Here is a 27,370-nt window from a genome sequence, read left to right as displayed (position 1 = left end):
CGTCTGGCTTTACGCCAATCTTGTGGTACTGAGCCTGTAGAAATTGAGTCCTTGAATATTAAATGTAATACTTTTGCCATTACTGAATTTAGCTCCTCAAGAACTCTTGGGTGTATGCCATCAGGGCCAGGCACTTTAATTACTTTAATGTTATAAAGCCACCTATGCACTTCCTCTGTTAACCAATGGTTTGTTAATATAGGACAGTGGTTTCCAACCTTTTTGTGGTTAAGGAATCCTATAACTATATTGTGAAATTCTGCAGAACCTCAACCCTCTCTAATAGTGCGTCTGAGCTCAGATGAACGGTAAGGAACCCCAACCCTCTCTAATAGTGCGTCTGAGATCAGATGTATTGTAAATTCTTCTGTATTTGGTACAATTTTCAAATGACCTGAAAATTGCAGGGAACCCTTTAGGATGCCCGGGGAACCCATGGGCTCCTAGGAACCCCGGTTGAATATCACAGATATAGGAGGTTGTGGCTTCCTCCTGTTGCACTCGTTTTGCAATTGACTATTCCCTGGTAAATACAGGTGCAAATAAATTGTTTAATACCTCTGCTTTTTCCTTATCTCCAATAATTTGCAGGCCCATCTCACACTGAAAGGGTCATAGTCTCTTTTCTAATATTTTTCTTGTTAAGGTACTTAGCTACCTTTTTAGGGTGATCTTACTTTCAATTGCAATCTTTTTTTTTATGTTCAATGTTTGCCAATCTGATTGTCCTTTTGCAACTTGTGTTACATTTCTTATAATTCTTGGGAAAGTGACATTGGGGTCTCAAGTAAACAGTACTAGGATCTAAGCAGACATTTTGTGTGCATGTTCTTGTAAGCCATTTTGTTTGTCTGCTTGTACCTGTCTGTCATTCATGTTGGTGTTTGTCTGCTTGGGAGCATGAAATGAAAGCACAGCTCAGGTCTGAAAGAATATTTCGCTCTCAGCAAATTTGTTGATGCTAAGCCATGGCCAGCTGCAAAGCAACCTTGAGATAGTGATAGGCTGCCGTGTAGCTGGGATTAGAGATGGCAGTCACTTCTCACATTTAAAGTGGCAGGTAGAAACAGAGACGGAGGTTAGGTCTCACGTTCAATGTAACCCCGTAAGAAACGCATAAACACAGGAGACCCCGGATGCTGCGTATATGGGGGAAAGGTTACTGAGCTTGCATAATGATTGATTTTAGCTGACTCATTTTGTTTTTCTTCTACATTTATGTTATTTCTATGACGTACAAACCACCCCATAAAGGGGGCGTGAGCTTTAGTATTAGGGTAGAAATATATCGTGTACGCTGTATACCTGCAGAGAGCTTTGTTTAGAAGCTGTCTCTTGTGTGCACCTGTATGCCAATAAACTTGTTCGTTATTCTGTTAACATTGAATCCTAACTTGTATTTTTTATTCACGCTTTCTCATTCTGATACGATGGTTCTGTCCCATTGGACTTCAAGAATCAAAATGCCTGCGCCTTCCTTTCCTATTCCTCTCCTACATGTTAATTTAGCCATTTAGGTTTAGACTTGGCAGGAGGGTTTAATCCCTTCATTACATTAACAGTTAGCCACGAAGGTAATAAAGCTTTGTTTTTATTTGTATTTTTAGTGCGCAGTACTGAAGTAGGGGGTCTCCGGAGCTGACCACCATTAATTTAGGTCCAGGTGCCCCCCGAGATAGATACAGAGTGGGTGCCGGCATCTTGGGGCTGTTTAAATGTCCCAGTCACGTGAGCTGTGACACGGGAGTCTTAAACTTGCAGGAGTTACCGGCACCCCCTACAGGAGGTCTGAGCCTCAGGAAGCAGGGGGTCCCCGGACCTGAATTAAATGTGGTTCAGCTCCAGAGACCCCTGCTTCAATACTGCGTCATAAAAATAATAAAAAACTAGAGAGATCTGCTGTAAGAGCTGTGCGGAGACAGAGCGAGGGATTGTTTCTCTGATCTCTCTGCGCAGTTCTTAGACTGGTTGCGGCCCGGTAAGATTAATGCTGTGGGAGCCCCATTCAGAACCAGTGACCCCTGCTGTGTTAATTCCTTTAGGACAACAAGCATTTCTGGCCTTGTGGGTGCAGGGGAGCTGCCATGTAGTTAGACCGCGGCCCATTTCACCAGCTCTTTCCCTCACGCCAACACCGAAAGTAAATAGCGACAGATCTGTATATCCACATAAAAAATAGAGAGATATAGTAAAAGTGAAAAGTGGTTCTAAAAAGTTAAGTAGATACAATTGTAAACCATATATCAGACGTCTTGATAGCCATGGTTGGATTCTTATAGCCTCCATGTAAATCGGCTGCAGCTATACTGAATTCACCCTCCTTTTGTGGCAGCTCTTGTCCGAAAAGGTAAGAAGAAATCCAAATGGTGCAGATAGTATTGGATCTATATAGACACATGCACTCAAACTTTTCCAATTCTTTACAACTTGTTTTGCAACATCCAGGATATCTTTCAGACAAACGTATTCCCCTCTGCCGGGGGGGCAAGTTTCTCCGCCGCTTCACAAAGGTAGACGCCGTCTGCAGACCACCCAACTTGACCCTCAGTATAGCGATATTCCGGCTGAAACCTCGCCCTCTCTCCGCAATCATTAGCTGGATCCGTGTCTCAAATCCAATACGATCTGCACCGTTGGTTCTTTCTTACCTATTCGGTTGCCCCAAACAGAGAGAGAGACAGAGAGAGAGAGACAGAGAGAGAGAGACAGAGAGAGAGAGACAGAGAGAGAGAGACAGAGAGAGAGAGAGAGACAGAGAGAGAGAGAGACAGAGAGAGAGAGAGACAGAGAGAGAGAGAGACAGAGAGAGAGAGACAGAGAGAGAGAGACAGAGAGAATCTAGTACAACTGCAGCCGATTACATTGGAGAGGTCAAGACGACTGATAAATGGTTTACAATTGTATCTACTTTATATAACCCCTTTCACTATTACTAATCTCTATATTTTTCTATGGATATATGGCAAGATTCAGCGCTTCCCCCTCCACACAGAAATATTCACCAAAATTAGATTGTACGCTCTACGGGTGGAGGATTTTTGTGCCTGCGAAGTGCTATGTAGAGCGGTACCTACACTAAGCACTATACGAGGGGAAACATATGAGATTATATATTTTGAAAGTCACTACTCTACTTGACTGGCCAGATGTGAAGAGTTATTTATAGATGTCTTTTAATGCAACAACCTCCAATAAAAACCTAGTGATCCAGAAACGTAGATTAACTGGAGTCTCACATTTATCTTTGGCCTTCATTTCAAGGACTCCACCGACCTAAAAGTTGATCCAGTTCTGTAATTTAGGTAAAATATGTCACACATCTTCAACACAGCTTGTGGTAAAGCTCATTTTGAAGAAGTGTACTAATAAGTAGACTTGATGGTAATATTTTTCAGGGATAGTATAAAAAAAAAAAGTTCACCTTACATCTACGTAGCAAAGAACAAAGGGATCCCAAACTCCTGGGCATTTAATAATCTCTTGAAAAGTGACGGTCGCTTGTCGAAACAAACTGTCCATGTCCTGAGCAGAAGCAGCCTGAGAAACATAATCCCCATCTGAAAAACAAACATGTATTTCATATCCAATTTTGCCCTCTTTGTTGATTTTTAATTCCATACAGAAAGAGACTGTAGTTGCAACCATCTCCCCATCTCAAAAACCAATAGGCTCCACACACAATGTTGCCGGCACAATGAGCCCCTTCGCTGACGTTCTTACAATCTGATTTTACTACGTGAGGCACAGGGAGATAAAAAGATTTACAAGGAACCGATACTGGGAATCAAACTGGCTTCGTCTGTTTCAAAGGCAGCGACATGACCACTGAGCTACTCGTTCAACTTCAAATGCAAGGCCGCGGCCAGGGTGTAGAGACGTGCACGTGCTCGTCGCGTTTAAATATGTTTAACATGATGCACACGTCCACAGAGCTGCTGCACGTGCTCGTGTTGTGGGACCAACACTGTGCTTGAGAAGACAGAGAAAAATTTTTTTTCTGCGCGATGACATGTCACATGACCAAGTAAGAGCCAATGACAGAACAGCAGCCACAAACACCAATCAGATGGAGCAGAGGCTGTGACGTCACACCCCACTCCAGTCAGAGACAAGCCCCCCTCTCGTCTGTGGCACGCCCAACCCCCCACCCCAGCACGCAGTGAGCAGGACACCCAATCTCTCCTGCTCGGGCAGACAATGACGTCACACCTTGAGAGTGCGCGTCTCCTCACCCTGGCCGCAGCCTTACGAAATATAGTCTACAATATCTTGGATGTGATCCCACACACATGCAATAGGTTTAGATTTTAATTAGTGTGGTTACCTTTGGCTGGTGTAATTATGAAGTTGCTGTGCTACACTGAGCATATAGTGAATCCTATTTACAAGTTCCCGTTGTGATCATGCTAAAGCTTTAATGGAAGAGCCTTATTAAATGAAAGGCTGCCCGAGCACTGCTCTGTAGGTAAATGGCTTGAAGCATTAGGCAGTGTGTGGGTGGTGTCATATTCAAGACGTATGTAATCAGAGTTACATTATAAAAAGGTTAATATTCTATTCAGGAGACTGTGTTTCCTGAAGCTGAGAGATTTGTGCATAGCCAGTTATTTTTCTGTCATATTTTTTTAAAACATGGAATGAAGCAGCCATGAGAGCTGCATACTAAGGGGCAGGGACATGCTATCTCCCTCCATCTGACGAGGCCAATTCATGGAGAGTCCAGGGACTGTACAGGAGGATGAAGACACTGTTTATATTGAATACAGTAATCTATTAAAGCATCAACACTTAATACAGCACTGTATACAATAGGAAACATAAGCTAAGGACAAACCAACTATAATAATAGTACAGAACACACACACACACTGTATATATACACATACATACATACATACATACATACATATTGTATATATATACACACACACACACATTTCCGTAAATTGAAACAATATACTTATAATACAAGGGAGGTGCTTACCAAGATAATTCAGTTTATCTGTCCCTGAGATGCAGCCACAAGGTCCTCAACCCCACAGGTGTTGAGAGGGTAATATACAAGAAATAGAACGACCTAAGTGCAAACCAGGAGTCAAAAAGAAAAACCAGAGTACTACTGTATGTCTGCACAGCTGCAAAAATTGATCTGGGGTAGGTAACAAACTCACATTTTAGAAGATGAAAAAAAAAGTGCATTTCTCCACACACAAGTTGGAACTGGAAACAACACAAAAAGATGTTCTGTGTATCCCCGCCGCAGTCTGGACACTCCATGCCTGCAGGAATCCCCACTCCGAGATCCTCTGTACTGAAGCGGTTTCAGATTTCTTTGGCACTCGGCGTCCAGTGGTAGGTATATGGGTTTATAAATTGAAGTGGAAAAAAATTATATAAAAAAAAATATAAAAGAATGGTAAGTATCTCACTTACACATTGTATCAAACAATTCCGCGTACCAAGGAAAAGAATATGTTCCTAGAGAACGGGCCTCGAGAGTGAGGAGAAGCCGGTTGCGGACTGAGACGCCGGTGGGGAGATGCCCGAGCGAGACGGGGGTGAGAGACCCGTTCTCTGGGGACATATCCTTTTCCTTGGCAAACAGCTTCAGTGCAGAGGATCTCCGAGTGGGGATTCCTGTAGGAGAAATGCACTTTTTTATATCTTCTAAAATGTGAGTTTGTTACCTACCACAGATCAATTTTTGCAACTGTGCAGACATACTACTTTGTTTTTTTTCTTCTTTTGGTCTCCTGACACACACACACGCACACACACACACACACACGATAAGTTCATCCCAGAGAAGCTAACACACAAACACTGCAGATGCTGGAAAGTCCTCAGTTTGAGGAAGGCATCAAGAGTCTGGAAGAAGTCTGCTGTGGGGACATTTGTGCCTGCAATCCTGTGTCACTGCACACATACAGGATTCCTTTCCCACCTGAATGATGTTTACAAGCAATGGTCACATTTGCTAAATGTAAGACTAGGTTAGCACACACGTTCAGCATCTCCTGGATCCTCCTTCCTAGAACTCACTAAAACCCGATAGGTCTAACAAGATATAGTCTCAGACCATTGAAAGAAAGTAGTCATCTGCAATACCATACCAGTATACGTAGTGATTTATATTGCAGCATATATGTTTGAAAGTTTGTTATAAAATTCAGTGGGTTTGCAAACACACATGCTGAAATCCATTCACAGTCTAACCCTATCTGCACCTCAGCATACATAAAGACAATATACAGTACAAGATGTAGTATAGGTTGAATGAGAAGCTTGTAACTCCGCCCCCGAAGTGAGCTCCAGTTATATAAACAATATTGACCATCAATGGTCAGTCTATAAAACAAATAATGCTGAGCTTTTCCCGGTAACCAATTTACTTAGAAAATGTATAAGCCTGTGTAATTATTTAAAGGGGAAAGTCCACATTATTGTAAACGAAACAGGTAACTGAATCTTTCTAATGAAACCAATAATAAGGTTTCATTTTTATGTTCCAAATAAGTAAAAGTTTGGTTTAAAAAAAAAAAAAAAAAAAAAAAAGAGATTCCAATATGTCAATTAGTTCATTTGAACCCCATGTTGGACTCGCCCCTTTCATACAATTAATTATATTTCCTTTAGCTTGATCCATTGCCTACCAGGAGGGGCAGCAAAGCACTGTTATCGTCTCAAGCATCGCATGGGTTAAACTAAATGTAGCCATGTATTCACTTGGCTACTAATCTGCCCTGCCTAACACAAGCCCTGGTACCAGTGCAGGCAGTGTTAGGGTTAATCTACGTTCCACTGCAGAAAACAACTCCCTTGAGTCACAGGGAAGGTGGGCCTAAGTCCTAAATACTGCCCTATCAGGGGCTCAGACGTAGGACCCTCCCCCTCGGTAGAAGGGGGTCTGAAGAGCTAAACTTAATAGGTGTTGGAAGTGTGGAGCCAGGGCTCAGGTTCACCTTCCTTCCCCTCCCTCAGGGGAGTGGGACAACTACCCCAAACTCCACTAGGGAGCATGGGAGCTAAGGATAGACCTTTGGGGCCTCAAACCCTGGGTGTTGATTCCAGGGACAAGAGAGTGTACGTGTTGTTATACTGCTGTGTACTATGAAGAATAAAGACAAGTTACTGTTTATACTCCTGCCTGAGGCTGCAGTTTCTTCGGGGAGAGAGTGAGTGTTTTCCACAGGGGACTGCACCTATCCCTATAGGCCCTGTGGGAATGGAGGCGCTGCGACACTGAGTGAAGAGCTGGGAAGATCCCTAGAGGCTTTCCTGTTCGTCCCCAACCAACACCGACGGACACTCCTACCCTGTAAATCTAGCAGGTGAGCAGCACAAGAACACTGGGTAGCAGCGAGTGTCCCTCCGGGTGGGGGAAAACCCTGTTACATACAGTATATGCGCCCCTGAATGACAAAAACGCAGAGGAAAAGCAACAAAAAAAAAAGTCTTCACTAATAGGATGGTAGATGGGTGAGAAAACCTCAACATGGGTGGCCAATATGATGCAATGTAATTCAAGTTGCAAAAGGATAGGAAAGCATGAGACAAACCAAATACGTAGTATGATGTCTTATTACAGCAACTGCAGACAATGGGCAAGAGGAGTTTATTTGCCCTGACATTCTCTGTGTTCAATAGTTTTTCCATAAAGGAGCAAACTCACATTTCAATGATCCTTACTATGTGCTCCATCTTCAATGAGAACACACCAACCGCACACACCACACACACCACACCCACCAACCGCACACCACACACTACCCACCAACCGCACACACACCACACCCACCAACCGCACACCACACCACCAACCGCACACCACACCACCAACCGCACACCACACACTACCCACCAACCGCACACACACCACACACACCAACCGCACACACCACACCCACCAACCGCACACACCACACCCACCAACCGCACACACCAACCGCACACACCACACACCACCCACCACCCACAGCAATTCCTCCAAACACATGTAGTATTAATTCTCGTTCAATAAATGGAAGTTCAAAGGTTCCCACTACAGCAATGTTGCTGCAGTGTCAGATTGTGGGACATTTTAAAAAATATACTTAAATTGAACCACTTGCTCTGAAATCAGCATTACTTATGATTGACCATGTCACAGAGGGGCTAGCAAGCAGCACACTGTATGGTCAGTTGAAGCCTCTGTCCTGTGATATTATATTTGCAGGGACTAGATCCCAAACAATAATCCATCCGTACAGAGGCTCAGAGCCAACCTTTCAATTAGCGGCAGTCCATTAACAATCCTAAAAACGTCTACACAGCCGAGAAATTAGCTATGGGCTGGATGGCAGAAGAGATTAAAGACATTTCCAAATAACCTACTTACCATTTCGAGTCACAGCAGCTTTCTTGTTCAACCATGTCTGGTAGTCCAGCAGTGCCCTGTAAGCCTGAATAAGCTTTGTTAGTTTATCCTGGGAGGCGGACAGCCCCCCGTATCTCCAGCTTTCTGCAACAGTCAGCATTCTGTAGGCGTCCTCGGTCTGGCCATTACACAGGAGACCGTAGACATGCTCCAGACTGATCTGCAACACAAACATTGCACAATACACTGGATCATGAACCACAGTTACCATAAAACAATAGTGGCCAACAGAAGTAGCCAAGCCATTTATTCAACTACTAAAAGAAGCTGCCATATTCTTAAGGTTTACTTCTACGTTTGAAACATTTCTTCCCATTATGCATTTTGTTACGTCTATTACTGATAGTGAATAGAAGAGGTAAATAAGAATGCACAACATATATCTATGCATTTGCCTTTATTATTGCAGTGATCGCTTGGTAGTAATTTCTAGTTGCAAAGGAGCGGACACCACGGTTGGCCTCTTTCCTAGTTTGTGTTTGAGTGCTTCTGTGTAACATTGGAATGGGAAAAACAGCAAAGATCAGGCTGGTACAGAGATCGGAGGCTGGCGAGTCCCAGTCAGGATGAGTATTAGATTTTGGTTAAATCTGAGAAATATGAAGACATGGTACCATAAACAGACCAATTATTCTGGCCACAGGAAAAATCCATCTTGATAAAAAGCCACCTGAAGTGACCTTTAATAAACTACTCAAAATATGAATTAGGCTAATCACTTGTAAGTGTGCAGATTGTATTGCTACACATATTGAATGGGAATATATATATAGATATATATATATAACATTTTTACGGCAGCTTGAAGGGACACTTTTTTTATTTGAACTAAATGACAAGCTTCCGAGAGTTCTCCTCTGCCTCAGCAATACTGATTTACAAAGATTCCATAATCTTAAGACAGATGTAATAAAAAAACAAGATGGCAATCTAAGGCAGGTGGCTATCTTGTTAATAATAATAATATCACATCTGTGTTAAGGTCATGGAATCTTTGTAAATCAGTATTTTGGCATCCAGATTGGCAATTGATGGATTATAATACACTACGAACATGGATATCTGTCCTGGAACACGATTGGTGGTTTTTCCCTGCTCTCTGGATGCCAGCACACTTGCCCTAAAATTATTTGTGCATTTCTCCCTGTTATGCAATTTCTGTCCCTGTTCAGTATACCATTGCTACAAATTTATCCTTCCCTCCCTGGTTTATCTGTTGCCTAGAAACTACAGGAAGGACCCCTGTAAATGTCTCCCAAAAACATTGTTGTAGTTAGTCCTTACTATATCCTGTGTGTTCAGACTCGCCCACTTCCTTTTGGATCCTGCAGTCTGTGAGTACACATCTCTTATTGCCTCTCTTATACAAAGGCATTCTTAATTTACCTCTCCTCCACATATGCCACTCACCCACAGTTCATCTCATCTGTTATTGTTTGTTTTGCAATAAAAGAACAGAAAGAAAAGAAGGACACAGTGTGCATCTAAAAGGGAGCGAGTTAACCTGCCTGACCCTACCTTTTAGTTACAAGGGGCTAGAGGGCCAGAACAATAAATCGCTAAATAAAGATCTACAGATGAACTCCAAAAAGCTACTATTACTACAATCTCAACATTCAGGCATCAGGGCGACATGCAGCCTCGATCGTGGCTTGGGGAGTGGTCACTTCACATACATGCGAGAGTCAGAGCGTTGGTGATATGTTTACCTGTGCAGAACAATTCACAATATGCACACTGGGAATTTGTGTATTTTCCAGGACAGTTTCTGAACTTTTGACTGTGAATTAATGCATCTGATTCAAAGAAGAGACCGATATTGAAAAAAATATTAAATTTACAATTGGAAGAAAAGACCTAAATCAAAATGTTTAACCTGAATGTTTTGTATTTATAAACACCCATAGCCACTCCATGTGTGTGTGGCATAGTAAATAGAAAGGACTTCTGGGTAATATTATTGAACATCTCCTGCAAGAAATGTGCTATTGCATGTGTAGTGTGTCATGGTGCTAGTTCGTGCTTTAAGTTGAGATTATACTTCAATGTACTCCTCCTGTGCCTGTATGTCTCCTACAGCACCAGTTACATAGCAAGTTATTCAGTGCCGGGACGCCTTTCCATCGATGTTTACTCTTATATATATTACATGCCAATGCTCAATTGTATTCTTCCATGTATTGCATCTTGTGTAATATTTCTGTAAAAATCACTGCACTCACTGGCACTATATAAATAAAAATGATAATTGTCAATCCAGTGCCTGTGTCATTGTGCAAGCCATTTAATATTAAAGTTCAAATAATAATAATAAATTAATGAACTTCAATCTAGACTAATTAAATATAATATGTAAATGGGTGCTTTAAATGCATGATCGATATTCTAATCAAATTCGTTATTTCTATTTCGTATATTGATCTTAAATGTGTTTTACAGCCTACGATTGGTAAATTTAATTTTGTTTTTTGAATAATGTTTTCTGAAGGTTGAAATAATAATTGAATTCATTTTCACTTTTACAAGTAACCAACGATTACTTTTTTTTTTTTTTTTTAGTGCTTTCGAAACACTAGAAGTCAAAACCAGTTCACCCACTGCAAAGTAAGTGACATTCCCGCTACAACGTTCTAATGAATGTTCAATTTTTACGGCGTATACAACAACGTTTGGAATGCTCTTTGGAGGGACATTCATTGTTCATTATCTTTTTATAATCAAAGCATGTTGGTTGATACTCACAAAATCACTTGCCGTTTTCAGTCTATATATAAATATTGATATTTTTGTGGGTCCTATAATATGGCCGACAGTGTGAAAACAAGGGATTTTATAAACACAGGGGAAAAGGAGACCAAAAGCGCACCAGCACAAACGGAGCAGGAAGGACCCAAAACGAAAAATAATTAAAAGGGCACTTTAATGTGACAAAAGACCCATCCAACGCGTTTCGAACGTCACAGCGTTCTTTTTCTTGAAAAAGAACGCTGTGACGTTCGAAACGCGTTGGATGGGTCTTTTGTCACACTAAAGTGCCCTTTTAATTATTTTTCGTTTTGGGTCCTTCCTGCTCCGTTTGTGCTGGTGCGCTTTTGGTCTCCTTTTTCCCTGTGTTGTATTTAGTAGCTGCACAGCCTGCCAACCTACCCCACCAGGATGTGAGTATTTGCATATTTTCAGGGGAACCTGCCAATGAGACTGATGGTAAGTGGGCTTGTACCATGTGCCACCTGTCTTCAGGAGGATAGTACCCATACTATTACACATTAGGTACTATATCAATTATTAGTACCCTGGTTTAGTGGTTTGGCTTATTTTGGTTTATTTACACCTGCATTGAGCGCTTCAGCTATTTTCTACATTGCGATTTTATAAACACGCCTGCATATTTATGTAATTTAATTAGGATTCATTACACTAAAAAGGAGTTACATATTGAATGGAAATGGAGCTGGCCTTTAGGGTCTACATTTTAAAAAGCTAGTAAGCATTTCTTCAACTGTAAAACAAGATGTTTTTAAATGACCAGAGAAGGTATAGAGGGGTTTAAACTAAAAATTAAATAATATAGAATTATGCATCTTCTGAATGCTGCAAGCATCTGTGGAAACAAACCTCAGCTCCTACACATGACCAATGGGTTACAGGGGTATGAGGTGTGATGAGAATGGAGAGGACCTCTTGGCATTAAGGACGACTCAACAGAATTCAAAGAGACGTGGTCTCCTTGGACCACGTGACTGGTAGGCCTATTTGAGGACTGAGCGATAGAGAATTAGATAGGCTATACATGATGGTAGGCACGATCAATAGCACTTTATTAGTATTGTCACGTACGACACCTTGCTAGCACGCGACCTGCATATGGGACAAGGGTTAATACTGGACGCGCACCCACTCTTCACCTATGCAAAAGGTCCGTCAAATGGACAATATCTCCTCTACAGGATCAATACACAACCCGCTAGCTGCCCCACTCTTCACCTCCGCAAAATATCTCTCAAATCTCCTCAAGCCGTCCCAATATACCACCGCCACGAACAGCAGACAACTGAGCATGTGACTTTAGATATGCAACCAGGATTAATACACATGGCTACTCTAGTCAACCCCCCTTTCTCCTCTGCAAGGAACCAGCGAGTTAATATTAACCCCTACTCAATTGCAAATCATAACTATCCACTGCCACCACCTGAGGGTATGCAAATATGATAAAAGATCAGACTCAAATATTTGCCAGTGCCCCAGGTCCCTGTTTATTATAGAAAACTATGCACTTTAACACACACACACACACACACACACACACACACACACACACATCAGTTGTAGCTAAATGTGTCCGAATCGTAATTACCCTCCCCAGAGTGTGTAATCCGTTCATTCAGAGCCCGAAGCATTACGTGTACGTTTGTGTACACGTGGTTTAGAACAAGAGGTCTCCCATGCTTTTCCCAAAGCTTGCCTCTGGTGAGATCTGATTTTTTATTTTTTTTTAAATCTTGGCCCAGACTTAAATACATTCTTTCCTCATGACCCCGGCATAAGCCTATCCCCTTCTCCTAGAGGATGCTTTGAAGCTGCCCTTACCATGTCTATAAAACTTCATTAAAACAGTTAATTTCTTCAGTGGGCTATTCAGGACGGACTCCCGCCCCAAGTAAATCCCTTTAAAGTTCAGAGCCAACCAAAGAAACAGCCCTGACCTGTTTCAAACCCAACATTTTTGTATTTTGTTAAAACCAGTGTAGCTCATTAACCCATCAAGCACCAGAGGGATTAACTACATAATATTTTATGATATTATCATGACAAGTATATAAAAAGAAACCACCAGTAGAATAGGTAATTGTTATAAATATGTAATATGATAATCTCTTGCAACATTGTTATTATGATTTATGTATTTTCAACTTTCTTTGATAGACGTATATTTTATTATTGATGTGCAATTGATACTATGATCTACAAATATGACATTCTCTGTAATACGCATGCATAAATATGTAAAACAAGTGTTTATATTTATGCAAAATAAAGAATTTACAAAAAAATAAACAGTTGAATAAGTTACATATTATTTTCACGATGCTGCAAATCCAATATATGCTGCCAAGTGGGAGTGGAGTTGTATAAAAGGTCTGTCATTAAGACTAGTCTTATTGGATCACGCCTGTGAACTTGTGTTCACATAACTCCACTGTCTGTGCTTTATTTGTGTAATGGCTTCAACATGCCAGATACCTGCCAAACTACAAAGGATAAACATTTAATATTAGAAGGCGGATATATATCCTGAACAGATTTTAATTAACTCATCTGTACTGTTCATTAAATCCCCAAATGTAGGAAGCATTACACTCTAGAAAGGTTCCATGAAAGCGAGCAAAATGCTGCTAAATTGTAAGGGGCAGAGCCAGAAAGCTAAAATATATGCAAAAACCAACGCCCGTTAGGCCCCTCATTTACATATGGCTAAGGCGCCCTTTAGACCTAAGACACCCTGGCACTAGCTTCCAGGAATACTGGCCATATGCCAAGGAAGATGGCAGCTATATGTTGCACTGCAATATATCTGGCCTCTGCCTTCCCAATGAACAATAATTAATGAATCCCCTTGTGTGTGGATTTGTTGCTGGGTGCTCATTGCCCTGAAGATGGAGGCCTTCAAGTAGAATGGGCCAAGTCCAATATTGATTTCAGCTACCTATTGAGAGCCATTATGGCTACTTGGGCTCTCATTGAGCCCCTGGGTAGCCACACTAACAATCACTCCATTTTAACCATTAAACAGACATCTCTAGGTGTTACTTTTTTGCATTGAAGTCTAATTGTATATTGTATTTGCCTATTAGCCACTTTTGGCTAATAAGACTAACAGGGATCATCAAAGCACCCTAAAAATGCATTAACATCTTGTTAAGTGACAAACTGAGCTTTGTGGATCTACTCCTAAGTTAGAAACTAATTTCATGCGTGTTGGAAGGTGATCTGCAAACTAACCACTGATGAAGCTCTTATGAGTGAAACGCGTTTGTGGACAACATAGAAGCACCCAGAGACTGGAATTTGGTATTTGGTGGACTTTGCTGAGGATTCGTGAATTTGGAACTTATACCATCTGTTCCTACTGCCTTTACGTGGATCTGGCTGGCTGTGGGTGGCCACCGCAGGCGTCTATACCAGGCAGGATTGTATGTATTGTATGTCTTTATTTATATAGCCCCATTAATGTACATAGCGCTTCACAGTAGTAATACATGTGGTAATCAAATAAATAACAGATAATATAAATAAAAGATCATAAGTGCTTCAGACATAAACGTAACATTAAGGAAGAGGAGTCCCTGCCCCGAGGAGCTTACAGTCTAATTGGTAGGTAGGGAGAACGTACAGAGACAGTAGGAGGGAGTTCTGGTAAGTGCGTCTGCAGGGGGCCAAGCTTTATGTATCATGTGTTCAGAATATCCACAGTGCTATTCATATGCTTCTTTAAGCAAGTGTGTCTTAAGGTGGGTCTTAAAGGTGGATAGAGAGGGTGCTAGTCGGGTACTGAGGGGAAGGGCATTCCAGAGGTGTGGGGCAGTCAGTGAAAAAGGTTTAAGGCGGGAGAGGGCTTTATATACAAAGGGGGTAGAAAGAAGACACCCTTGAGAAGAAGAACGCAAGAGTCTGGATGGTGCATAATGAAAAATTTGGTGTTGAGATGTAAGGAGGGGCAGAAGAGTGTAAAGCTTTAAAAGTGAGAAGAATGGAGTGTGAGATGCGGGATTTGATCGGAAGCCAGGAGAGGGATTTCATGAGGGGAGATGCTGAGACAGATCTAGGAAAGAGTAGAGTGATTCTGGCAGCAGCGTTTAGGATAGATTGTAGGGGAAACAGGTGAGAGGCAGGAAAGCCGGACAGCAGGAGGTTACAGTAATCAAGACGGGAGAGAATGAGGGCCTGAGTCAGAGTTTTAGCAGTCGAGTAACAGAGGAAAGGGCGTATCTTTGTTATATTGCGGAGGGAAAAGCGACAGGTTTTAGATATGTTTTGAATGTGAGGGGCGAATGAGAGAGGAGTCGAGTGTGACCCCTAGGCAGCGTGCTTGGGCTACAGGGTGAATTATCGTAGTTCCAACAGTAATGTGGAAGGAGGTAGTAGGGCCAGGTTTGGAAGGAAGTATGAGGAGCTCTGTTTTAGCCATGTTGAGTTTAAGGCGGCGGAGGGCCATCCAGGATGATATAGCAGAGAGACATTCATAAACTTTGGTTTGTACAGCAGGTGTAAGGTCGGGTGTTGAAAAGTACATTTGTGTGTCGTCAGCATAGAGGTGATATTTAAACCCAAAAGATGTTGTTAGGTCACCTAGAGAGAGTGTGTACAGAGAAAAGAGAAGAGGTCCCAGGACAGAGCCCTGGGGTGCCTCCACAGAGAGATCAATAAAAGGAGGAGGAGGAGGCGTTAGCAGAAGTGACACTGAAAGTACGATGGGAGAAGTAGGATGAGATCCAGGATAGAGCTTTGTTCCGAATACCAAGAGTATGGAGAATGTGAAGAAGAGGGTGGTCCACGGTGTCAAATGCTGCCGAGTGGTCGAGTAATATGAGCAGAGTGTAATGACCTCTGTCTTTGGCAGCATGGAGGTCGTCAGTTATTTTAGTGAGGGCTGTTTCCGTGGAGTGAGCAGTGCGGAAGCCAGATTGTAGAGGGTCTAGGAGAGAATAGGTGTTGAGAAAATGGAACAAGCAAGAGAATACAAGACGTTCAAGGAGTTTAGAGGCAAAAGGCAGGAGGGAGACAGGTCGATAGTTAGACAGATAGGGTCAAGCTTGCTGTTTTTGAGTAATGGTATAACTGTTGCATGTTTGAAGGAGGATGGAAAGGTTCCAGAGCAGAGGGAGGAGTTAAAAATGTGTGTGAGCGTAGGGATTATAGTAGGACCAAGAGGTTCTAGGAGATTGGAGGGAATGGGGTCAAGAGGGCTGGTGGTAGAGGGAGAAGAGGCGATCAACAGAGACACATCCTCCTCTGAGACAGTAGAAAAAGAGTCAAGGAAGGTAGGAGAGTTAGGAAGAGGTGTAGGATGGGAGGAAGAAATAGAGGGGATGTTCTGACGTATGGATGCCACCTTTTGCTTAAAATAGTCAGCAAAGTCCTGAGCGGAGATGGAGGAAGGAGAGGCAGCTGAGGGTGGTTTGAGTAGAGTATCAAAGACAGAGAACAGTCGGCGTGGGTTAGACTTGTGCATGTTGATTAGTGCAGAAAAGTAGGCTTGTTTAGCTTGCGAGAGGGCAGAGTTGAAACAGGATAGCATAAATTTGTAGTAAAGGAAGTCTGCGAGAGTATGAGATTTCCTCCAAAGGCGTTCAGAGGAACGAGTGGAGGAACGCAGCATGCGCGTGTGGGAATTTAGCCAGGGTCTAGGGTTAGAAGGGCAAGGGCGGCAGAGAGAAAGCGGGGCATGTAGATCAAGAGAGGAGGACAAGGCAGAGTTGTAGTTCCTTACCAGGTTGTCAGGGTCTGTAGCAGAGCTGAGAGAGGGAGGAGCGTAAAGTGGACTCAAAGTAAGGTAAGTGAATAGAGAGCAGGTTTCTGCAGAACCAGGGGGTAGATGGAGATGGAGGTGGAGAAGGGGAGAAGGGAGATAGAGAGAATGAGATGAGATGATGGTCAGAGAGAGGAAAAGGAGAAAATCGGAGAGAGAGAAGTTTTTAGTGAAAACCAGATATAGGTAGTGGCCATCCTTGTGGGTGCTGGCTGCAGTCCACTGTTGAAGGCCAAAAGAAGAGGTTAGAGAGAGAAAGCGGGAAGCCCAAGGGAGAGAGGGGTCATTAATGTGGCAATTGAAGGATTGTTGCAGTTCCTCATCACCTCTGACCCAGGGTGGTCCAATTGCCTGTCTCTACAGTATTTCTATAAGTGCTATATCTTTTGTCTGTGATTAAATTGACATACTTCACTATCTGTGCCTTCTCTATTTCCTATGTATTGAATCCCCCTCCTGCCTCCGAGGGATACTGCCCAGATCCCATCTGAAGATGTCTACCTTGAGTTGGTCACTTGGAACAACCACTCTGCCTTCACTTTTCTGCACTATTGTGAGTGGATCACTTATATCATCACATTATTATTGTTTATTATACACAGTGTGCACTATATGTATATTTTCTTTTCATATATCACTTGGATGTATTTGTGCTCCTGATTTTCTGCCCTATTCATCTCGTCTGGACTTTGGATCGAGTCCTCCTTCGGGGCTGCACTACCTCCTTAAGTATTTAATACCTATTCACCAGTGTGTAGACAGGGTACATTATCAGATGGTGTGTGCGCGCGCTTGTTCTTTTGTTCCAGCAACCATGATATATTTGAATGCAGAAAAATAAATCCACAACCTATATAGTTATTTTTATTGACCATGTTGCTGACAAAGGGAGGGGGGGGGGTTGGTTTGCAGGCATCTGTGGAAGTGGATTAATTCAAGAAACCCTGCACAGCAGTACTACCATCGCAGTGATTTGCAGTGCTGGCGATTTATGCAAATAAATAAATATATATATATATATAAAAAAAAAAAAAAAAAATTTAAAGCTTACAATTACGCTTAATTGACAAACTTTTTATTTGGGAGGGTGACGTTTCTACACTGCCATTGTGAGCTGTGCAATAAATAATTTTTTATGCTATCTGGAGTTGCCCTGTAATTGTTTCCTGGATTCTGGCTGTGCCCTTGCTTTCTACTATATCCTTTACAATTATCCCAGAATGCTTTAGGAAAGCTACATGCCCTTACCTCGAGATAATTTTTCACACCAATGTTTTTCATTCGCTCATTGAACAAGTTTATATCTTCCAATGTGCTTTCAGGATGATGCAATAAAATCTCATTTCCTAGCCTCCAAAGGATCTGTGAACAGAAGAAGTGTGGAAGAGGCACAATGATGCAAATAATGTAATATAGGGTTAAAGAAGCCAAAGCACCTCCATTTTCAGCTTTGGGAACTCCAGGTTTCCAAGATACTTACCGGTAAAGTTAACTGGTTTAAATCTCCCACACAGGAAACAAAACGACTGGCAAATCTTGGCCCAAAAGGAAGCTGCTACATCATTGGTTACTAAGGAAAAGAAGGATACAACGCTCTAAGTGCCTAGTCACTTGAGAAAGACCTATTGGTCGAAACGTTGTGTGGCACAATAAATTAGCTTTATATAGAAAACCGTAGAACGTTAAATCCTTCTTTTCCTTAGTATTGCCCTGGAATACACCCGACAGGTACTCCTTGAACCAGCAGCACCGGTAAAATTGTATGTATATTATTTTCATTGTTGAGTGCAGCATATCCCTTTTATTTACATCATTGGTTACGGCCTCCTTTTGGATGGCCATTAAAATCCCCTTTACCAACCAGCAAGTAACACCTGTAACTTTACCACTTAGTATCTCTGGAACCAAGGGCTCGCCAGAGCTGGAAAAAAAATGGGGGTTGAAGTGTATTGCTCTCCAACAGATAGACTAAGAAGACTCCAACAGAAACAAAACTACAAGGAATTTCCTTGTGTGCATGGTAGTAACTTTCTTCTTGTACTGTACCCCATTCATTCACTTGTATCATATATTGGGGGTTATTGGGAGTTTCTTCGTGACCGTCCCACAGTTTAATGAATAACTCGTATGTATTTCTGAACACAGTAGAAGCAACAAGTTTAATCTTTTGCCACTTGCACATTTGTCATAACTGTTGTGCATTGGGACAATAATATAACGAGTCTTTAACCTCTGATCACATCATACTAATCTATAACCTAGCTTCATGAACGGGAAGTCGTCTGCATAGTGAGAGCTATGGCTACACTAAGAACAGTAGGACAGGTACTTCTTGTTGCACTTCTCTCTCCTGGTTACAGAGGAGGAATTCTACACTTTAAAAAAGGACATAGTACAAATGACAAAAATGGGTTAAACTTAGGTGATAATACACTTATTTGATGCCAATAAACTTGCTTGGGGAGTTTAAAAGAAATATGTGGAAACTAAAAGTAAGGCGTGATGTGGGAAACCAAAATAAGCTACATTGATTAGACACATGGAAGAGTAAATGTCAGCTTGTATGATAGCTGGCAGCACAAGCTATATAAGGGTTTACAGTTTAGTAGTCACATTCATGGAAGGTTCTCTGTCAGATTTGACAGACACTTTGGCACAAAGGTTGAATTTTGCCCCTTTATTGCCAAACGGATGCCAACTGTGCTCCTTAATCGTTAAAAATAAAATGCACATTTCATTTTAAGAGATAACACTTTGGTATCCAGCGTTAGCTGCATTAACAAGACAAATAGAATGTATGCACCGTTGTACACTGAATGTTACACAATTAGTAACTGTTCCAAAAAGCTTTAGTCTAATTCTCGGTGGAAGAGGTACGAGTAGATAAAAACATGCCCAAAGTCACAAGGGGAAATGACACTGGAATGTGTACCAGGGTGACCAACTTGAAGGCAGTGTTCTTACCGCCTTTAAGCCTGCAGGATTTCTACCCATTCTGGTTCTTGCACTTATAAATCCCCCATAGGGGAATGTGAGGAAGGACAGATTAAGTTTCAAATTAAAAAAAAAAAATCACATAATCTTAAGGGGAGGTCTCCTGGGGCACATCTGTCTTGGTGTGATCTCTGGATACCCAAAGTTCTGCTGATGTTTGTCCACCTTGGTCCTGACATTTTCATGGTGATAATATGAAATTGAGCCAAGGAATAAGGAGAGTGTTGTATAACAGTCTCTCGCATTACACAGAGGCAAATATCACATGAAACAGAGGTCAGAAAGGGACTGTAAAAGCCAGGAAACCACACAATTCAAGAACCATAAAAATAAAAGAAGAAGGTTGATCAGTTTATCATATTCCCATCCCTTATCAGCAATTAACCATCAGTGTATGTAAATATCCCTTACCTCAGGAGCAAGCGTCCGCCTTTGGGTAGTGGTATACTCAAGAGTCTGAAAATAGTTAGCCAGAAGGTCTGCAGCCCTCTGCCACTGATTCTTTAATAGGGCTTCATGTATGAAGCCGAAACACAGGTCTGTTGTTTTACGGAATCCATTATTCTTTGAAGATAATATACCTGCACATACAAGTAGTATTATTATTTCCATCCATGACAAGTATAAGAAGCCTACGAGCTCCTATGATTGAGTTTATTTCAATGTACCATGCATTAAACTCCATAAAGAATGATTAAAATAGTCACAAAGATGAGAAGTTAAAAATCTAAATATCTCTAGTGGTTATTATGACAGTACTATTAAATGGAATTGTAAGTTATACGTCTCATTAAATTACGAGCCATCAGAATCCTGTTTTTAAATCCTCTCACAAGTGTCCCGTGGTTCAATAGAGGGGGAAAATGTATAACAAAAAAAAATTATGGTTCTCCCTCAACAAAATCTTGGTTTGCAAAGTTGCTTGGCTGTAGCCGGATTTCATCTATGGTTAAGAAGTTATAAAAAATTTAAAAGTGGTGGACTAGTATTAAACAGCTGATCAACCTATATAAAAGTGCCATCAATAAAAACAGACACATGTACAGTACCCGTAGGTGAAGGATCCCTGTGGAGCTCAGGTAGTCGAATCCCAAATGCCTCCCCAGGATCTGACTCTGCCTCCTCTTCACTGGTCTCTTCCATTTCTGATGCTAGACAAAATAGAAAAACGACACTATACAGCCTGTATAACTATAACATACAAAAATAATACACAATTAGTAACCCAAACTAGGCTTAACCACCAGGAATGCTGGTGCCACGTGTATTGTGGATGCAGGCAAGGAAAAGGGTGCGAAAAAGGGCTGTTACCAGAAGGCTGTTCATCACTAGTGAGGTGGTACAGGTAAGGGCTGGAGCACACCCAGCGCTACACGACGTGCGCGCGTCACCGACCCCTAGCAGCCATTCATTCATTGTTGAAACTACCATTGGCTGCGAAGCCAATATAAAGATCAGAAACTTTGTGAGTTTGGTCTTCATCATACAGGTGTGTGGAACATGTCATGCCACAATCAAAAGAAATCTAAGGACACCAGAAAAGCGGTTATTGATGCTCAGTCAATGGTGGGTTACAAAGCCATTTCTAAGGATTTGGGGCTCCACCAATCCACGGTCATACAAATGGAGAAAGTTCAAGACCACAGTCACTCTACCCCAGGAGCGGTTGTCCTAACAAAAGTGTCTCCAAGAACAAATTGGCAAACCATCCAGGAAGTCAAAGAATCCCAGAGTAAAATCCAAGAATCTGCAGGCCACTCTTTTCTTGGCTAATGTGAGTGTTCATGACTCAACCACATCAGAAAAAGAATTGTGTTCATGGAAGGACAACCAAGAGGAAACCACTGCTCTTTAAAAAAAAAAAAAAAACATTCCTGCCCATCTGAAGTTCACCAAAGATGATTCACAAGACTTCTGGAACAATGTTCTATGGACAGACAAGTCAAAGGTGGAATATTTTGGCCTCAATGAGAAACATTATGTTTGGCTAAAATCAAACACACTGTGTTTGAACAGAAGAACCTCATCCCAACCGTCAAGCATTGTGGTGGGAGTGTGATGGTTTGGGGCTGAATCTAAAAGGGTCACATACATTGTCACACATGGATATTGAATGTTGAATCATTTTGCGGATAAATAAAATGTTGAAAAAGTATCATGTTTATGTAATTTGTTTGATCAGGTTATCTGTAACCAATATTAGGACTTCGCTTAAGATCTAATAGGATTTTCACATATTTCAAACCTAAAATGTTAACGGGTTCACCAACTTTTTCTCGCCACTGTGTTTATGTATATGTATAGTTTCAATGGAGCAAATCTACACATAGTAACCCACAAAAAACATACTCGAGCCTGCAAGCACGGAGCTGTGCGTCTGAATTGCAGTGGGATTAAATGTGAAGTTATAACCAGAATTGGTGTGCAGTGTGTATTTCTAGCATTGGTAACAGTTGCTTCCATTCTTCACACTTGGACGTGTGTAGTGTGTTCATTTTGTTTGTGTGGGTATTTGGAGTTTGCAGCCAACCTTTTTAACGCTCGTTTGGGAGATAATAGTGGGTGTGCGCGCCAGTTAATGGCTTTTCTAACACACCTAATTGGTGTGTGTGATTTAAACTGAGGTTTGTAACAAATCTTTGAGCCAGTGAACACTGAGCTATGGGACTGGATTGCAGTTTGGTTCAAGTGAAGTTGGGACAAAGAAGTTTGGAAACAAGATAGTTCATTTAGTTCCCAAGGCCTCGTCCCCACTGCTCACGCTACGGCGTGCGCACAAGATCCGGCTCTCTATGGGGCCGGCCCCAGTCACTGCCTGCGTGCGCCTGCAGAAAGCATGACCACCTTTGCCAAAAGACAAGATTTGTCTTTTGGCGCGGCAGCCGAGCGATGGCCACGTCACAGTGGCGGGTTTAGCCAATGAGGGCATACCAGATGCGTGATGTCATGGCCACACCCCCACCACGCCCTCCCCAGCACAATCTCCTGCTCTTCTCTGGACGCGCAACCACAGATCGCGGCTGAAAATGGTGCACGCCTTGACAGGCGCTCCGACGCCCACGTCCACGCAGTGACTGGGGCCGTAGCCTAATCCTGTTAGTTAGCACTTAATATTTCATAGTTGCAATGATGAGGGTTGAGAATGCCCTTCAGTGCACATCTTCCCACAGATACAGAATGTGCGCTTTGGGCAGCTGCTCCAGTGGGACGTGTGAACGTTTGGTCTTCTTTGGAGTCTCAGATTGTTGATCTGAAGAGGCAGCTTGCAACATTAAGGGACATTGGCAATATTTAAAACAGGTTTATTGCTTACTGAGCAGGCCCTGGTTAGTACTAGTGGGACAGAGGGTGGAGCTGTGACGGAGGACCATAATATTCCAACGCATTTCACCCTGATGAAGAGGCATGCTGTAGCCTTGAAACGCGTTGGAATATTATTCTCTGAACTTTTACTGATCGTATTAGTCCCCTTTTTGCCGTGTCTCGCTCCGTATCAATGGCGCGGCGCCTTTCAGTGACGTCACCCGAGTGCTGACAGAACTCCTAGTGCCACACGTGGAGCCAGTGCTGGAGACGCGCTGGGCTAGGATTAAGCCTGTGAGAAGGGACTCTATACCTGGGACATACTATACCCTACTGCCCCTTACCGACGTGGCGCTCTCAAGTGAGGTCATCAAGTGCCGACGGAACCTCCGGTGCATCACGCGGAGTGAATGTCCAATATTGGAGATACGCCGGTGACTCGTGGACTGCCCTGTACTGTGGTAACAGATGGTTGCCGATCTGTGGTGTTCCTGATCCCTGTGTGGTGTGGCGTATGGGTAATTTTGTCCCATGACATTTCCTTTATTTGATGTACGTAGATTACCTATTTTTGTAATTTAATATATTTTATTGATATACTACACAGCGTTGTGCGCTGTTTTCTTTTGTTTGTGTTTTTGTTTTTAATGCACCAGAATGCCTGACTGTAGTGGAAGCACTGTATGCCAAGAGATAATGGGGTAAGGCGGGGTCGCAGACCTGTCTGAGACATGTGAATGTGCTCACAAGTGGTATTTTGATTTGCTGTCTTACAAACATGTTCTTGGATCAACTTTCGTTCTATCTGACCTAAAAGGGAGGAAATACATTTGCCCATGTGTACTGCTGTGGAGTTGGGAAGAAAAAAACATTTAGTACAAAACTGTCATAAAAAAGAAAAAAAAAAAAAAGTTTGAGAATAACAAAAAGGTAGAAAAACAAATAAAAATGGTTTACTGACAATAATCAAGTATTTAGGGGTGTTCCTATTATGGCAGGCTTGTTGGATTATCAAGGGTTAACATTAACTAAATTAAACAGTATTGGCAATCACTATTGCACAAACTGGTTTCTCTATGCACGCAGAATACATTTTTTAATTTTATGCTTCGTATTACACGTCGCCGTGTTCATAGGACCACGGTTATCAATTTTTGGGACTAGATATAACGCACCATGTTCCCAATACAACATGACAAAATAAATTACTAGGCCGACATAAATACCGTAGTAAAATAATATTCACTGGTACAGTAAGGTAAGGAGTAGTCTGTTCCAAGGAACTTCGCCCTTTCACTGCCAAATGGCCCATTAACAACAAAAAAGTGTTGATGAAGACACAGTTGCTGTGATGCAGTATATAAAATCAATTGCAGAATTGAATTTTGTAATCCAGGGCATACCTGAAACAGATGGTACCACCTAATGCCTCTTTCCTGCTTTAACATTTGTAAACAAGTATGGTTTGGGAATATCTCCTGTAATGCATTGCAACGATTTTTGCTGCACTGTTTATCTAGATTATTTTACATGTTGGACATTGACATTGTATTAAAAATAACACTTAACACAAGTGTTATATTATTGTACTGTATCCCCCGTTTTTTAATTCCAGTACATCCCTGGAAAATAGTTACATGGCTGGCATGAACCCGATTCATACTGTGCATATTTCAGAAAAGGGGCGCCTTACTCACCCAGATGCATGCGCAGCTGCAGGGACTCACACAGTACAGTACATGATCTCCAGCAACATGCTGCTTCCGGTTCCTCTGCGCCTGCTCTCTACACAGCGGCGGCCATCTTATGATTGGCAAGAAACCCGGAAAGAGTGTATTTTACAGCAGCCCTTTCTGGGTTTTAAAGGAAATACCCAGACTCGGGTGGTGGGTAATAAAGGTATCATCCGGTTTAAACCCAGGCCCAGTAATGACAGATGTAGGAAAGTAGATTAAACTACTTCCTTCTGTCCCTGATTGGATACATTGACGTGGTATTTGCGGCAAGGATTTCTGGGAGTTGTAGTTCTGCGTCTCATAAAACATTATAGAGAGCTTTATTAGTAGCACCACAACTCCCAGAATCCTAATCACTGACTGTCGTAAAAGTGAGATAATAGGGATCGTAGAAAAGGAAAACAGAAATTAGATAGGGGGAGAATTTAAAAAAAAAAAACAGGAAAGTGAAATAGAAGATTTTTTTTTTTAAATGATTGATGAGAGCAATAATATAAATGAAGATTTCAAGAAGAAATTTGATGTTAATATATTAAGTAGAAACAGCCTTGTTAGCAGGGTGACTATATTTGTCCCGGCAAAAACCGGGGCAAATGTCGCGCATGCATAGTTGCGAGCAAGGTTGCCACCACTCCGGGTTTGACCCGGAGACTATGGGTTTCGGCCACAAATCTCCGGGCTACGGGTTTACCTGTTAGATCTCTGGGTAGTGGCGTCTCCCGGCATCTCCCCCTGCAAATCAACATGAGTGCGCAATGTCACATGGCACCGTGTTGTCATGACAACGGCACACTACATGGTGTCACGTGACGCCCTGTTGCCATGACAATGAAACACTCCGTGACGTCACAAAGTCAAGCAGCATCACGTTGCCATGACAACGTGGCGCCATAAGGCGTCATGGTGACTTGACCCCGTGCGACGTCACAGAGCGTCTCGTCATGGCAACGGGCGTCACGTGACGTTACGCATCCATGTTGACGGGATTTGGAGGGGAGGGTGCCGATGCAGTGAGACACGGGTAGAAGTCGCCGCAGCCGAAGGTAAGATAAATAAATATATAAGAAAAAGATCAATCTAAAAAAATGATCTCCATGTTAGCCTTCAATGGAAGGTGGCAACCCTGGTTGCGAGCGCCCACTCCGCGTGCGTAGTCGTGCTCATGACTGCACATGCGCAAACAGCGAACGCCGACCACGCATGTGCGAATGGCACTTTCCGACCTCTCGTGCACATGCGTGATTGGAGCTTGCCGGTCGCGCATGCGAGGCCGACAAGCGATGATCGCGCATGCTTGGCTGGCAAGCACCAATCGTGCATGCGCATCTAGCAAGCGCCGATCGCTCATGCGCAGCTGGCAAGCGCCGATCGCGCATGCACACTAGCGATCGGCAAAATATTATGGCTTCTCTCTGCTTTTTAAAGCTCCCGCGTCACGACGGCCAATAGGAAGCTGCACCAGATGTTTGATTCCTGCTAGTGAGCTGGAGTGGCTACTAGCACCCCCTACAGAGGTAAGTATCTCCGGAAGCCGGGAGTTCCCAGGGCTGAAATTAATGGGCTTCAGCTCCGGAGACCCCCTGCTTCAATCCTATGTTAAAAAGAATTCAACGCAAACAAAATTCACCCACTTGGATTGCCTCTTTAAACTTAGCAATTGTTTTTTTATAAATATTTTTTTTCAGTTTCGTAGTACAATAAAGTAAACACAATCAACAGAATATTTCTGGATCCCACATGCTCCCCTCTTCACCAGCTTCTCCCCCCACATGCCCCCTATCTTACCAGCTTCTCCACCACATTCTCTCGCCTCACCATCTTCACCCCACCTCACCAGCTTCTCCCCCACATGCTCCATTCCTCACCAGCTTCCCCCCCATCTTGCTCCCTTCGCACCTGATTCTCCCCCACATGCTCGCCACCTCACTAGCCTCTCCCCACATGCTCCCTTCACCAGCTTCTCTCCCACATATTCCCCTCCTCACCTGCCTCTCCCCACATGTTTCTCACTTACTTCTCCCCAAATGCTTCCCTCCTCACTAGCTTCTCCCCACATGCACCCATCCCCACCTGCTTCTCACTCACATGTTCCCTTCCTCACCTGCTTCTCCTCATGTTTCCCTCCTCACTTACTTCTCCCCCACATGTTCCGCTCCTCACCAGCTTCTCCCCCACATGCTTACCCCCTCACCTGCTTCTTCCCCTCATGCTCCCCATCTCGCCTACTTCTCCCCACCATGCTCCCGTCCTCACCAGCTTCTCCCGCACGTGCCCCCTCCTCACCAGCTTCTATGTATGGTTGGAGTACCCCCAGAACCCCTATACCAGATTCTGGGTTACTTGGGCATTAACTGGGCCCCACCTCCTAAACTAGGGACCCCTTTAACATTC

The 27,370-nt window shown here is 42.7% G+C and overlaps 1 protein-coding gene across 4 annotated transcripts in view; it reads right to left on the bottom strand.

Moving 5' to 3' along the window:
* The window catches only part of TAF1A (TATA-box binding protein associated factor, RNA polymerase I subunit A), a 113,634-nt gene that overhangs the window by 20,968 nt on the left and 65,296 nt on the right, over positions 1–27,370 (bottom strand). For 3 of the 4 annotated variants that reach the window (XM_075595563.1, XM_075595562.1, XM_075595564.1), the window contains 5 exons: positions 20,990–21,091; positions 20,352–20,521; positions 18,195–18,308; positions 8,378–8,576; positions 3,427–3,557 (listed from right to left, as the gene is read on the bottom strand). In XM_075595563.1, the coding sequence (XP_075451678.1) occupies positions 3,427–3,557; positions 8,378–8,576; positions 18,195–18,308; positions 20,352–20,521; positions 20,990–21,083 (708 nt within the window). In that variant the 5' untranslated portion in view covers positions 21,084–21,091. Of the gene's footprint in view, positions 1–3,426; positions 3,558–8,377; positions 8,577–18,194; positions 18,309–20,351; positions 20,522–20,989; positions 21,092–24,940; positions 25,134–27,370 lie in introns of those variants that run through there. The other variant, XM_075595561.1, reaches the window with a different exon arrangement.

This window comes from Ascaphus truei, chromosome 4 (genome assembly GCF_040206685.1).
Source record: "Ascaphus truei isolate aAscTru1 chromosome 4, aAscTru1.hap1, whole genome shotgun sequence".
NCBI classification, from domain to species: domain Eukaryota; kingdom Metazoa; phylum Chordata; class Amphibia; order Anura; family Ascaphidae; genus Ascaphus; species Ascaphus truei.
This window is presented reverse-complemented; position numbering and strand designations above follow the sequence as displayed.